The sequence below is a fragment of the Ceratotherium simum genome, chromosome 24, assembly GCF_057802395.1.
Source record: "Ceratotherium simum simum isolate JZ-2026a chromosome 24, ASM5780239v1, whole genome shotgun sequence".
NCBI classification, from domain to species: domain Eukaryota; kingdom Metazoa; phylum Chordata; class Mammalia; order Perissodactyla; family Rhinocerotidae; genus Ceratotherium; species Ceratotherium simum.
Window position 1 is genome coordinate 29536521 of NC_141923.1, and position 16009 is coordinate 29552529.

General features: G+C 37.3%; 1 protein-coding gene across 8 annotated transcripts in view; it reads right to left on the reverse strand.

Annotated features, from left to right (window-relative positions):
• Nucleotides 1-16009, reverse strand: part of ZNF410 (zinc finger protein 410) — a 38748-nt gene that overhangs the window by 12305 nt on the left and 10434 nt on the right. For 5 of the 8 annotated variants that reach the window (XR_015556151.1, XM_004426339.2, XM_087448222.1 and 2 more), the window contains exons 2-7: nucleotides 13784-13966; nucleotides 12707-12842; nucleotides 9593-9811; nucleotides 7903-8094; nucleotides 3587-3737; nucleotides 2931-3112 (exon numbers count right to left, since the gene is read on the reverse strand). Coding sequence is in view for 7 of the 8 variants with exons in the window: in XM_004426339.2 (XP_004426396.1) it covers nucleotides 2931-3112; nucleotides 3587-3737; nucleotides 7903-8094; nucleotides 9593-9811; nucleotides 12707-12842; nucleotides 13784-13816 (913 nt within the window). In the remaining variant the exon portion in view is untranslated. Of the gene's footprint in view, nucleotides 1-2930; nucleotides 3113-3586; nucleotides 3738-7902; nucleotides 8095-9592; nucleotides 9812-12706; nucleotides 12843-13783; nucleotides 13967-14854; nucleotides 14965-16009 lie in introns of those variants that run through there. The other 3 variants (XM_087448218.1, XM_087448219.1, XM_087448221.1) reach the window with 3 other exon arrangements.

Consider the following 16009-nt stretch of genomic DNA (forward strand, 5'->3'; position numbering starts at 1 on the left):
TGATCAGACGCTTGGGATATTCAGCCCCACCTCCCATTCTCCAAGGAGGGGAGAGAGGCTGAAAATGAAGTTAATGATCAATCATGCCTACATGATGAAGCCTCCATAAAAATCCCAAAAGTACAGGGTTCAGAGAACTTCAGGGTTGGTGAACACATCTATATGTCGGGAGCGTAGAACACCCAAACTCCCCAGGGACAGAAGCTCCTGTGCTTTGGACCCTTCCAGACCTCACCCTATATATCTCTTCGTCTGGCTGTTCATCTGTCTCCTTTATCATATCCTTTATTATATAATAAACTGGTAAACATAAGTAAGTGTTTCCCTGAGTTCTGTGAGCTGTTCTAGCAAATAATTGAATCCAAAGGGGAAGATCATGGGAACGTCCAATTTGTAGCCAAGTCAGACACAAGTTGTGAGTAACCTGGGGACCTAATACTTGCTATTGGCATCTGAAGTGGAAGGAAGTCTCGTGGGACTGAGCCCTTAACCTGTGATATCTGACGCTATCTCCAGGTAGAGAGTGTCAGAATTGAGTTAGATTGGAGGACACTCAGCCGGTGTCGTAGAGAATTGCTTTGTGTGGGGAAAAACCCCACACATCTGGTGTCAGAAGTGTGAGTGTGGCAGTCGTGCAAGAGTAAAGGAGAAACACAGGAAGAGTGAGTTTTTCCTACTTAGCAAGTAAGTCTGGCATGGTGACAACATGGGAGCTGGGCCTTGAAGTAGGGTGCAGCACTGCTCTAGATTATGCTGTTCTTTCAGACTGTACCACACCATTTAATGTTTGTGACTGTCCAGTGTCCTGTAACTTTTTTGAAAGCTTATTTGTATACTCACACCTATCCCAGAATGCTAGGCACTCAAAAACTTGCCAAATGAATGAACAATATACTCACAAATGATAGAATAAATGTTAGAAAAACAGAAAATTCCAGTAATAAATAAGGTTAAATGTTTAACGAGATGAACTAAAGAACCTTAGAGAATTTAGGAAAAGATTCATCAGAATCTAATGGCATGAATGTCTGCATCAACCTGGTTTAGGCGAGACGGCCTTCCTATATGGAAACTGAGAGGATGGTGATTTCGCAGAGAAAAAGGACACGAGAGAAGAGGAGATTCAAGAGGCAATGCTGCATAATGGTTAAGAGCATGAGTCAGTTAACCTTGAGTTCGAATCTTGGCACTACCAATTATTAGTATGGGGAAGATATTTAACCTGAGAATCAGCTTTTTATCTATAAAATTAACATAATACAATCTCAAAACATTATTCTGAGGATTAAATGAGATAATACAAGTTAAATATATTCAGCATAGTGCCTGGCACACAGTAAGCCCTCATGATAAGCCACTAAAATTGGCAGCTTTAATTACTATCATTACTACTAATAAACATCTGAGGTCAGTTCTGACATCTGAGATAAATTGAGTTGTCAGTATTTGAAAACAAAATCTTTGGAAAAGTTTTAGAATCAGATCAAAATTCAAATCCTAGCTCTGCCACTTCTTAGCTATGTAATGTTGGGCAAGTTACTTAACTCCTAATCTGTTTCTTCATCAAGAAATATAGTATCTACTGCATAAAGTTACCTTGAAGATTAAATGACATAATTAATGTATACGTGCTTGGTACATATTAAATTGCCTCAATAAATGCTAACTTTTATTATTATATTAATTATTGAGACTCAGATCTGTGAGGCATCCAGGGAGAAATGATTAAATTGAGGTTGTGAGACTGTGATGAGAGAGCAAATTGAGTGAAATCAGAGCAACCTGAAATTCTGATATTGGTGAACAATCAGAAGATTAATAAGGGAAAGCTAGCAAGAGTTAAAATGAAGGAGAAAATCAGGTCATACTCTGAAGTAAAGGAAAGCATTTTAAGATGTTCACTTGTATCAAGTGCTACAAAGATGACGAGCAGCACAAGGATGAAGAGGTTACTGAATTTAACAATAAGACATGGTGAACTCTACTTCTTTCCTTATCTATTCAGCTAGATGTTTTTCTTGTTCTTTCATTCAAACTGCTTTTTTGGAGTAAGTATAGTTTACTCTCTCAGGAAAATGCTGAGAACAGAGCTATTCTGCCCTAAAACATATTCAGTGGTAATGTCAATCTAGAGGGAATCATAGGGACATGCCTGGAACAAATGTGGCTTAAGCTTGGGTTTCACTTTTTAAATGCCCTTTAATCGTACCTGCTGTCATTTTAGCAACACAAGAATAAACAATGAAGAGACAGAGAAAGTGGGTGAGAATAAACTACAAATCCTAAGATAGTCTGGGTTCAGTGATTAAGCTCTGGCAAGAGACTTAGCAAATGCTAGGCCAAGTGGTTTGGAAAGTCACCTTTAAACTCTTAGACTAAGAGTCAGAGTATCTTTATTTTGCTCCTTTGATATTAACATTCTGTTTGACCCAGAACAAGTCACTTCTCCATTCTGTTCCTCATGTTGTGAGGCTCTAACAGGAAAGCAAACTCCTCAACGTCAGGGATTATATCTTAGCTTTTGTATTTCCCCCCAACCTGACCCCATTTAGTGCCATGGTTTGTGTAACGCAATAAATGTTACTGACCAAAACTATAACTGTGTAATGTTCAAAGATATTTGGAAACAGACTTATTTTGTCCATATCTCATCATATCATTGTTATCAGAGGAGGTCTTATCTCCCTTCCTACACTTTAGGCTCCTGGAGGCAGAAATCAACACTGTGCTTTCCTCACATACAGGTGAAAGCTCAATGTTATTAAATAAACCAGAGTGCCATGAGGCATTTGAAAAAAAAGAAATTCCATCTTCAGAGTTCTAGCAACAACCCTAGACCTTCATTTCTATTTCCACCTCAGAGCCTTTCCTAAGGATAAGCATTATGCCAAGTAGTAGACTGCCTGCGGAAATGTTGGGGTTGCACACACCTGTGTGGATGCGCAAGTGGTTCTTCAGGTTTCCAGCTGTAGTGAACTGCTTACCACAGCTAGACTCGGGGCACATAAAGGGCTTCTCCCCATTGTGGGTCCTCATGTGGACCTTCAGCCTCTGCAGCACATAGAAGCTTTTCCCACAACCTTCTGCAGGGCAGATGAAGGAGCGATCATTTCTGCAAAAAAAAGAAAAAAATCACATAAGCAATAATACCTGAAAATGCTCTTTGCTAGAGAGGACAAGTCAAATCTCCTATTGACTCTCAAAACAGACAGTAAATCCCAAACCTGGATATATCAGAATCCCCTAAAGTTTGCTAAAACTACAGATGCCCAGGCCCTACCTCTCGAAATACTGATTTCATAGGTTTAGGGTAGGGCCTCCAGCTTATGTGTTATTTTTAAGTTCTCCAAAAAATTGAGTTTTATAATGACATTTGAGAAACTCTTGCTCTAAGACATTTAGGCGCCAAATGTCTTCTTATATATTTGTAAAGAACGAGGAAAACGAGACAACGCAAATCTTTCTATTAAAAAACAAAAGACAAGTGAGCTGGAGTCTCTGCTTTCTTCTGTCAACTGGCGGGACAAGATCTTCTGGAAGTATCAGTGTTCCTGAGTTCCAAGAATAGAATCTCAGATATGCTCACCGATGAGTTTTAAGGTGGTACTTGAAGTGAGCTGGCCACACAAATGTCCGGTCACAGCCTTCAACTGTACACTTGAGCTTCTTTTCCACTTGAGGAAGGGACCCAGAATCTTTGGGTTGCCCATCACCAGAACCAAGGTGGACATTTTCTCCTGTAACAGAGTCACATATTTGTAATCCATGGAAGGACCCAGCTCAGATACTTTGGTTCAAACAATAAAGCTCCTTTATTTCACTTCTAGTGATCATTAATCAGATCTCTATCTTCATCTTCCCCAGCTCTCTTTGTATTCATTTAACAACAGAAGTGAGAGTGCTCTACATCCTCATCCACTTACTTGAGAGAACTATCAAAAGCCATCATGCTTTGTTTCACACAACTAGGCCTCTTTGGTAAATGTAAGAAATGTCCAAAATGGTTTCATATCAAAAAGCAGAGTCAAACCTATTTTACATTACACAGACTGGTGGGGAAGTGGGTATATCAACACCCAGAGTGCTATAGAAGATGACTAATGTCATCTTCTACCTAAAGTTCTAGATAATAAAAACTTGTATTTTAAGGAGGAACAGCCACTCTGGCTTAGTTGTGGGCTTATGGTAGTAATTTCTTTTGTAGATGGCCATTCTTAGATTTCTATCTTCTGAAGTCAATTTGGCTGTTTCTATCATTCTAGAGAATACGAATCACCTTCCAATGTCCTGTACCACTCCTCTTTAGTTATAAAAGATTTAAGAATGCAAAAACTCAGCTGATTTTAAAATTTCTAACCACATTATAAAAAGTTAGAGATAATATCTATGGAAGTTTTTTGTTCAATAGAATAAAAGGAGGGGAGGAGAAGAGCACACAGTGCAGTGCCTCCCTTAAATGTAAATGAAATCAATTAGTTAAAACTTTACATAAATTCCAGAATAGCACGTGGTGCTCCATTTCTTTTATTTTCTTCAAGACACAATTGGACATCATAGAGAAAAACATTCACGACCTCTTAAATTCTGCTATAAGCATATGGAGTTTATTTTTCCACTATACATACCCTGGGGAGAAGATTTATATTTCCAAATTTCCCTCTCAAAAGCCAAGAGTAGGATAATATATGTTGGATCCTTCACACTCCCTGGAAGCGGACAGTTCATCAAAGGCAGTTTCTGTCCTATTAATCTTATTCTCTTCCTGCCCTACAATCTCCTTGCTGTGCCTCACCAAATGCTACTCATAAAACTAAATGCTCCAAGGTCAGAGTAGAACCTAAGATGCCTTCTGCTAATTATTATTAATTAACTTTTTAAATAAAATATTATCCCACATAGCTTTATTTATTTGAAAAAGTAATACCTACACATAGGTAAATTTTAAACAGCACAAAAGTGCATATACCATAAAGGAAATTTCCCACCAACTCCAGAGCTCCAGCCAATTAATTTCTAATGAAAGGCTATAGAAACCCCATGTTAATCCAGAGATTTAAACCCGTGACAGTTGAGGCGTTGTGCATTCAATTTTGTAGATACAAAGAGAACATGATAGGGCCGGCTCCGTGGCTTAGTGGTTAAGTGCGTGCGCTCTGATGCTGGCGGCCCGGGTTCGGATCCCGGGCGCGCCCCGAGGCACCACTTCTCCGTCCAACGTGAGGCCGAGTCCCACGTACAGCAACTAGAAGGATGTGAACCTATGACATACAACTGTCTACTGGGGCTTTGGGGGGAAAAACTGAATAAATAAAATCTTTAAAAAAAAAAAAAAAAAAAAAAAAAAAAACAAAGAGAACATGATATAATCATAAAACAGAAAAAAATCCCTCAGAAAAAAGTGAGTTGCCTTGTATTTGAGTCCTTATAAAATCACTCAGTTATAGGAGTGCTCCCTCAATTACTTTGTTTTTTAAAACAACACACTGTTTGCAGAAGACAGATTAGCTTAAAATGACCTGAACAAATAATAGTGTTGGATATTTAGAGGTCATCTGATAAACTGGTCTCCCACCCCCCAAAAAAGAAAGACACAAAGAAATTCAATACCTCATATTGCGCATGTTGGCTAATACTGTAAACACTTTAAAGATCCTACAGTTATGTGAGTAGGTCTTTGCGTTTGGGATAAAACTTCCATTGAGAGTATCATATAGCAGGGGTCCATAAACTTTTTCTGTAAAGGGCCAGATAGTAAATATTTTTGGCTTTGAGGGTCATATAATCTCTGTCACAACTCACTCAACTGTGCCATAGTAGTAGCCATAGACGATTTGTGTGGACATGCCTGTGTTCCAATAAAATTTTACAAAACCAGGTGGTTATTTGGCCCATAGGCCTTTGCTGACCCCTAATATAGAGCATCATATACAAAATTAAAATATTTCTGTATTTCAATCAGATGGAAGTGAAGATGATGTGCTCTGAAAAACAGTGCTAGAGGACTCACAAAGTGGCTTCAGTAATAACAAAGATATTTATGTTAAAAACGCATTACAATATTGAATAAAATCATTTCATTACATGTTAGCAGGTGAAAAGCAACATTAAATTAACACATTTCATGGTTTAAAATGTGTGTAACCAAAATAATAAAATTTTCAAATAGCAACTTAATAGTGTTTAATTTTATCTACATGCCTAAAGGTTTATTTACCTAAGCCCCAAAAAAGGCTTTTAGGGAATCATCTCACTGACAAAATCAAAGCCTGTCATATTTTGGGGCTCACTTTACATTCAAGCATACAAGGTAGTTGTTAAGTAGTAAGGTAACATATTTTGGGAGTAATAAAAACATCCACACAATGCATTGCTGATTATAAAGCATTTCCCAGATAGAATCTTATTTAATCGCTATTAACAATCCAATCAGATAAGCTACCTGATCTCTATGTTCTGAATATGAGAAAACTGAAGCTAAGGGAGGTTCAATTCCCCAGGCAGGGAACTAGTAAATGATGGCACCAGGTCTGGATCCCAGGTCCCCAGATTCCAAATCCCAAGTTCCCTCCCTACACTGCTTCTCACTGGCAAATATAGTAATACTTCCTCAATGCAACAAGGAGATGCTGACGGTGTCAGGATCCAGAGATTAGAAAAAGCATCTCAGGAAGAATCTAAACTTTAGAATCCTCCCAAAATGATAAAATTGGCCATTCTAAGCAGCACTCTGATAGTCACAAACAGAACTAATTATTTTGAAAACTAACAGAAGTTTGGAGTTCTCTGTGCAGGAAAGATTTAGGTTAATGTTTCTAAAACTAGAATATTCTGAAATATTCTCAGGGATCCTTGACTTCTGTATGAGGAATTTTTTAATTTTTAATTTTCATTTGCATGGTAATCAAAAAATAATCATAAACATATTCTAGATCATCTACATGAGCTCCAAACAGCTACGTACTAATATGACAGTTCAGTGCTTAAGCGTGGTTTGTGATAACGATAGTTATGTACCTTCTTACCTTAATAATTTGTTGTATTACCTCAATTGTCACAAGTTAATGAGAAAATGCAGAGGCAAATCTAAAACAAAAAGTATCATGGCATGCTACAAAAGGAAAGTTTTTACAGTGGTTTAGGAGTGGTTTAGGAGGGGTGTGAATGTGGTCCTCAAACTTTAATATGCATCAGAACCACCAAGAGGGCTCACTACAAGACCGCAAGTTTCTGATTCAGTAGGATGAGGCCTGAGAATTTGCATTTCTAAGTTTCCAGGTGATGCAGGTGATCCACACTTTGAAAATTACTGGATAGAAGAAAGTGGCACAGAGATTTGCAGACATGCTGAAATCAAAAGAAAACAGCACTACAGCTTGTTTGGATATTTATAGGTCATCTGATGAACTGGTTCCAATAAAAAAAAAGCAGCACTATGGTAGCTGCTAATCACTAAATTGCCAAGAGCAGTAATTCAGTTTCAGCAAAACATCATCACCTGCCACACTGACTCAATATTAATTTTATTTTCATTGGTTTTGTAGTTTTATTTCTATTAATTGATAAAATGGTTTTGATTTCATAATGGTATGACAGCTCTAACTATAAGGAACATTACAATAAAAATAATTCAAGATAACACCAGGATCTGTGAAAAATTTTCTTCCTTTAAAAGGGGCTCTGTACATTATTTAAGCTGACAATTGAGAATTGTAGTTGATTCTGAACACAATTCTGGCGTGGCTGAGTTATTTCACAGAAAATAAGACAAATAATTTACACATTTCTAACCTTCTGCTCTCACCAATAAAATAACTTGGATTATATACAACTCAAAACATAGCCATTTCATTACCAAAATCTTTGCACAGAATACTGGAAAGGAAGACGCCACAGAGGTCTCACCATTGCTGCTAGTTTTTGCATTCTTTGCCAGTTGTGCACGAGTAGCAGCAATCAAACTGTCATGGGCCAACTCCTGAACCCGGAGGAACCATGGAATGCTACTGTCCGTGCTCTCACTGGAGAGGAAATCATTCCCTGAATCCTCCGCCTCATCTTGTACAAATACTAAGTGCTCGGCTGAAGAGCCCAGACCTGGAAGAAACAAGAGAGTATAGGGAAGTTAGCCATCAAGTAATCCTTTTATCAGCCCTGGTTCAGAAACTCTCCGTGTCCTGAATCTGCTATTCCAGATCTTCACCTCTCAGCTCAAGCTTCTATTCTCATACAAGATTAGGCTAGGACATCTTTCCACACTTAGCCTAAACATTGTCTTTATCTTACCCTTTCTTGTATCAGAAGCAAAGCTGTCCTTCCTGGCAATCAGGCTAACCTTCACCTCTCCTCTCCCAATCCCACCCTTCAGCTATCTCCTCTCTCCCATCTGCAACCCACTCCTCTCTAGTGGCCACCTTACAACCTTTAACTCTGTCCAAGCTCAAGTCTCTCTCATATTTACTTTTAAAAAAAGAATAGAAAATCCCCAGTATTTCTCTAGCTATCATCTTCTCTCCTGTTCCTTCCAAGTCAAGTTTCTCGAACAAGTGTAACTTCTAACTTGCATATCCACTTTCTACCTTGCCATCCACTCACCATCTCTTTAACCCTGGCCTCCACCTCTACTAGCTTAATAACAATTGCTCTTGCTAAGGTCACCAGACCTACACTTCCCAGTCCTCATCTCATTAGCCCATCCTGTGGTATCTCACACGATTTAGTACCTTTTCTTCTTTAAAACTTTTTCCTCCTTTGGCTTCTCCCATACCACTCTCATTCTGTTTTCTTTATCCCTCTCTAGAAGCTCCTTCCTCTTCTTCTCTTACCCTCTTAAATGTCTTTTTCAGGGTCCCAGATTTACCTTCTTTTCTGTTTATGCTCCAGACTACTGCTGAATCAAAGAATCCATGCTCATTGTTTCATACATTTCCTGAATGCTGATTAAGCACCAAAACTACTTATTTCACACCAGACTTCTCTAGAACTCTGGATTTCTGTTTCTAACTCTAAAGGACACCTCCTCCTGAATGTCCCTTGGATTTCTCAACATCAAAAGGTACAAACCAGAACTAATCATCCTCCCCCAAGGCCTGCTCTTCCTGTGCTATCTTGGTGAATGGTGCTACCCAATTTTCCAAACGAGACTTTTGAGGGGCCCGGTGGCATAGCGGTTAAGTGCATGGGCTCCGCTTCGGCAACCCGGGGTTTCGCAGGTTCAGATCCCGGGCGTGCACCAACGCACCGCTTGTCAAGCCATGCTGCAGCAGCATCCCATATAAAGTAGAGGAAGATGGGCACGGATGTTAGCCCAGGGCCAATATGCCTCAGCAAAAAGAGGAGGATTGGCATCGGATGTTAACTCAGGGCTAATCTTCCTCACAAAAAAAAAAAAAAAAGAAAGAAAGAAAGAAACTTTTGAGCCATCCTAGAGTCTGCCCTCTCTCTATACATTCAATTGATCACCAGGTTACACTAATTCTCCAAAATAATAAAATAATAAGGCTTCTTTCCACTTTAAGTATGACTAAATTAAGTATGCCCCATCCCCAATTTTTTTCTTAAGTGTGAGCAGAGTTCAGAAAAGGATAAAGAATACCTGCTCTTGTCAGGTTAAGAAGAATAAAAGACGTGCTATCACTTGGCTGTAGATCTTGCAACAAACTAGGAGGTTCTGGAGTGGACAAAAACTCCGAGGACTTCTGTACAGTCTGAGCCCTCGTCTCCTCTCCGTCTGGGCCCACATTCACCTGAAGGCTTCTCAGCACAGCCGAGGAAGGGACCTCCTTGGAGGAGTTAGTATGATTTGGAGTATCATCTAGTAAAGGGAAATACCACAGCTTTATATAGCACCTATCTCCATGGAGCTCACCATTTTGATACATAGCACCTAATACCCTTGTAACATCCCTTAGTATCTAAGACCCTTATAGGAGCAGGCAGCATTTTCATTTTACAAATACGAAATGTGCCTCAGAAAAAAACAGAGAGATAGCTTTGAGTTCTAAAGGGAGTCAGCCAAAATGTGAGGGACAGATTCCTCTGACACTTGGCAGTAACTTATAACCAACCATCCACATTTGGATATTACAGATCTTTGTCCTTTTACAGCCACAAATCAGTACTTTTCCCTTGAAAAATATAGTTATACAATGAACACTAACTCAAAAAAGGACCTAAACTTTAAATTATTTTTCTTGGGGAAAGATCCCTCTCTCTAATTTTTATAACATGTATGTGACAATTCTAGTGAGTCATTAGGATAAAAAACACAGCATGGGAAATAAATGAAATTTTATAGAATCATCAATATGTGTCATTATAGTTCTGGATTTACCCTGGATGTAAAGAAATAATTCAGCACACTTACTGTCTACAACTTTATTCTAAAGGAGGGGATGAATTTCCAAAGGTTTTGGCTGCAATACAATAAGGAACTGCACTACAGCACTGAAGCATCCAATGTTTTCAGGGGTTTCATTCACCTTTATAAAAGGCAGGTAACATTTTTCTCTCCTTCCTCTAAGGAGATAACAGATAAGATTATAGGAATAAAAGTGGAAGCCTAGGGACAGTACTGCCATTTCAAAGCCTAACGAAGTCACACAACAATGTGAATGTACCTAATGCCACAGAACTTGTTAAAATAAATGGTAAATTTAACTGGTTAAAATGGTAAATTTTATGTTATGTATCTTTTACCACAAAAAATTTTTTTAAATAAAGCTCATAGCAGCACTGTCTGTCATAGTACGACACTGGAAAATAACTATATATTCATCAACAGCGGCATGGATAAAGAAGTTGGTGTACACCTATAACAGAATACTAGACAACAATGAAACCAAATAAACCACAGCCACACACAGAAGGATGAATCTCACAAATACAGAGTAAAAGAAGAAAGGTACAACAATATACATTCATATGATTCCATTCATTTAAAGTCCAAAAACAGCTAAAATTAAACTGCACTGCTTAGACCTGAGTGGTTAAATTTGGAAAACAAAGAAAAAACTGTCACAAAAGCGAGGACAGTGGTGACCTAGAGAAGAACAGAGGTTGTCTTTATCAGGGAGGAGCCCTTGGAGGGCTTGGGAGCTGGTAATGCTCTACTTCTTAATTGGGTGGTAGGTATCTCCTTTATAATAATTCTTCAAAATGTATATCCACATGGGTTTGTACTTTTCTATATCTATCATATATCCCCACTCAAAAGAAAATATGCAAGCCACGCACGGAATGATACACATCTATTTAGAAGGGAGGGACATGAGGTTAGGGAGGTATGTGTAGATACATTTGTGTTTGTAATATTATGTTTCATGAGCTGGGAGGTGAGTACATGGGTTTTCATTTACTCTTATCTATAACTGGTTGTCTAAAATATTTTAAATCAAAATTACATCTAAAAGAAGGTAACGTAGAAAAGAAGATGGATGTTTCTGTTCCTGTTTTAATTTCCTTTGTTACTGTTAAAATATTTATTCAATAAATTAATATTGAGAGAGAAAATTCAGGGGGAAAAAAGCCTAATGAAGATCAAAATTTATTAACAACCGGAAATTTTCACTTATTGAAAATCCGTAAGTATTTGGAAAGACTCCTAACATACTAACAGAAAAATAGGAGTTGAGAGACAGAAGATGTGGAAAAGCTAGGAGCTAGATGGGGAAACCTTAAATCAACGTTAGTTGGTTGAATATATCTGCCCTTCTTGAATTTTTAAACATTGAAAAAGATTTTAAAGTCACTTCAAAAATCAAATAAAAAAGAACATTAGAAGATAGTAACCAGAAAACTCTATAAGAAACAAATATGTTGTCACCAACAGGTTAATACTGACCCTCCCCTTATTTAACATTAATCTTCCAAATTTCAAATCAAGAATCAGAAAACAAAGAATTCATTGCATCCAAAATAATGTTCTCACTAATAGTCAAGTGATAGACTCTCCCTCTTCCCATCCAAAGCTAATTTCAATACCCTTGCTCAGCATTCTACTTCTTCCTACCTCTCCTAGAGCCTCCTCATCAATTACCCACTTTTTCCATCTGCAGCTTTTCTAATTGGCTCTTTCCTCTTAGCATAAAACCACCCTTAAATATTTCAGATCTTAAAAAAAAATTCTTCCACCTACCTTCCGTTCTTCTCTTTTTCCTTCCCACAGCAGGAGAGCCTTTACAAAGTATAGTTACTTCCTCAACAATAGTTACCTTGCATTGATACCTCAACCCACTGCAGCCTGGCTTTACATCCCATCTCCTAGAACAGGTCCTGCCAAGGTCAACAAAGGCCTTGTTGACCCTATCTCACTGGGTCTCTTCGGAGCATGTGACACATTGACTATTCCCTTGGGTTCCATGCCTGCACTCTGCCGCTATTCCTCCTACTAGAGTACTCTAGCCTTTCCTTCTTCCCTCCTCACAGGCTCTCCTGCCTTACCCTGTACCTTGAATAAGGAGTTCCACAGAGTTCTGCCTTGGCCTTCTTTTCTTCTCACTCTCACATTCTAAGGGTGATCATATCCATTACTAAGACTTAAACTACCAACGCATTTATGACTCCCAAGTTGCTTTTTCTCCATGATTCCTAATTTCTACAGTTTCCACCACTTCAGTTATAAAGTCAGTGATCCCATTCCACCAGTACCATAGTGTAGACTAAGCTCTTAGGACATGTTTATCTTATCTGTGGTGATTTTAATTTTTACCTGGTAACATTAGCCGACTGCATTCTGAGGCTTCAGTCACTGGAAGGAGCGACAAGCAAGTAATGTCTTTGGCTTCTGATTCTACCAGCCCCTGTCCCAATGGGATGGACGTATTCTGAACAAACTGTACCAGGAGCTGGGGGGTGGCGGAGAGACAACATTGAAAAATACAGGTTGTTAGAGATGGATCTAAATCTCTGAATTTACCAAAAGCTGATGACGTAATTAAGTCTTGGTTGTTCACTAGTCTCAGCCATATTCACAGAAAAACTAGATTAACTACAAAATAATATTTAAAGCTATTTTTATTAAGTCCTCTGTTTTAGAGAAAGGCTGAATTACACAATTAAGTTAACCTCTGTAACCGTCCACCAAACAGAGAAACGATAAAAATAATTAAATTTTTAAATAACAGCTATAAAAAAATTCCATTGCATTGCACTGATTACATTTTAGAAAGCACTTTTCTGTGTATTGTCCCTTTTAATCCTCACTGCAACTCAGTAAGACTGAACATGTATTTTTAAAATAAGGAATCAAGTTAAAGACATTAAATAACTTGTCTAAGGACATGACTAGTTTGGAGCAGTATCAGTCTTCAAACTTAATCTATGCAACACAGATGTACTAAAAATAAAATGAGAAAAATAAATAAAAATGCTTAAATCCTCTAATCATATTTAGAAAGAAAATACTTCCAGATATATACAAGGTTATTACAAGAATGGTTCGTGGTAGCAAATATTTACATATGTATACACATATACATATATATGCCATATATATATAATACAATTTTGTCATTATGTAATTACCTAGATGTATAATAATTTTACACTTCCTTAAATAACAAATATAAAATTAATAAAAGGTAAAAATAGAATTTTTAAATCTTTGAGAACATATTTACTAACAGAAAAATAATAAAGTAGTAGTTACAACCAAAACCACATGGCCCACAAAGCCTAAAATTTTACTATCCAGCCCATTACAGAAAAAGTTTGCTGACCCTTGAACTAAGGACAAACTCTGGACTACAGCCCAACAAAATAAAGGAAACAAGCTGGCTGGGCTCACCTCTGGTTTGGATTCTAACTCATCTGATAACATTGATTCAGCTTCCAAATCCTGTAGCTGTTCAGGGGACAGGTTAAAAATTTAATTCAGAGTCAATGACACCTTCCTGTTATGATTATATTCCTCTAGGAAATGCTATGGTTTTCCTGTAAGATGCTGTGCTGGGTAGGCAATCAATTTAGCCTAAAATAGGAAAAAGAGAGAAAGAGAATTAAGAGCAGAGGAAAAATGTAGCTAAATAAAAAAAGGCACTTCTTTATATATCTGAAAATCACAAGCAAGCAAATAAAGAATTCAGCCCAAAATACTTATTTTAAAATAGAACAAACTAAATAGGCATCAAAACCTATAAAAAGTTACACTTTCATACAGAACTTTTACTTTTAATAATCTATTCTAAGAAAATGTCTTAAATATGGGAAAAACAATATGCCCAAAGAATTTCACCTTATCATCTATGATAAACAAATGCAAGCAACATATAAATACACACATATATCCAACAATTAGGGAATGGTTGATTAAATGGTGTTGTCACTTAAAATTATGGTTACGAAAACAAGGCAACAACAAAGAAAAATGCTAATAACATGTTAAATTACAAAAACAAAATACAAGATTATAAATTTGCTAATATTAAAACTAGTTAAGATATGCATGGGAAAAAGTAACAGGAAATTCACATAGCTATGCTATATTGGGTGATAAGCTGGTGTGACTTTTTTTTCTTTTCTCAATTTCCCAATTTTTCTAAAATATAGAACAGTCAGCCAAAATTTAAACAGTATTTCCCCAAAGTAGTACTCTCAGGACCCTTATGCAGCTGTTTTCCCCACGTAATTTAAATTCCTACTTTCTTATAGCTTAATTTTTTTCCCAGGATTTCAGCAAGAGAATCCACTTTATTTTGTACAATTGTTGCTAAAATTGGAAGCACTATTACATACAAAGTAATCATACAGTGTAACATGTACCCAAGATAGGAGTTTTCAATTGATACCAAGGTAGAGTGGAAAGTTAGAATAAGACAGACAGACTGAAATACTCTACAAAAAGGGCATTTAGAAGTACCTGAATAAACGTTTATTGTCCTGTTGGTTCCTCCCTCTCCCACTTGCTAGCTGCCAGAAATCCTCATTTCTCATCATAAAAAAATAATTTACAAGAAGTAAATGAAAGTGCTCCTTTTATTTTAGGTTTCCCACATGAAAAAAAGTATCCTAAATCCCTGACTTTTCCTTTCACATACATTTTTCTTATTCAAGCACTGTAATAGCTCAGTGTGGTTTATCCATCCCTCTTTTTACAGAGGAAGAAACCAAGGCTCAGTACATCACTTGCCCAAGTTATTAAGCTGCAGAGCCAGGACTCTCACCCACAGAACAGTCTGGCATGAACAGCTGGCATGAATAGTGATTATATCTCTCTAGGTTTGATCTTGAATCACCAAGGTTTAAGAATTCCTTTTCCTCAATTCCAGCTCATCTCAAGAAGCCAAGAAATTACCAAATGTTTGTTTAGGTTATCCTTAAGGTTCCTCCAACTCTGAGATTCCAGGATTGTAAAATCTCTAAAAAACTAAACAACTATTTACTGTCCTTTATATGTTAGGGTTTTTAGAAACTAATGGCACTGGCTCCAGGGATAGCTTTCTGATATCCTTACCTGATGAAAAATGAAAACAATGAAGCATATGAATATGTGCATTGAACAAGGGAAAAATCAAATATACCAGATCTTACACAATTTTGCAAAGTTGTAATAATTACTTAACTTAGAGAAGGGAGCTGCCACCTTTCTTATAGTTTAAGAGTCACCTCTAGATCACCATTTCCCAAGAGTCTATGGTTATCTATGACATCTTTTTATTTTAATGTTTTCATTTCAATGATAATCATAAAAAATTATCATAAAAAATTAACACAAGCATTTTCTGGAACAAATGGGTACCCATAATATAACTGAGTATTGCCATACAATTTTGGTGCCTAAGTTTGTAGTTTGTATGTGTGCTGTATGAACAAAAGAGAAAATAGCCAAATACAGCAGAATACTCAGGCTGACCTCAAAAGAATCTGTATTGGAGCGCTCAGCACTGTTATCAAGTGTACTGTGTGGATCTCATCTTTAACACAGCAACTTGCCATGTACATTACCTGGAAGTGTGATGGCAAATATGCAGTTAAATTTGTTTCCATTCCCAATTCTAGTTACCCATTTAACAGA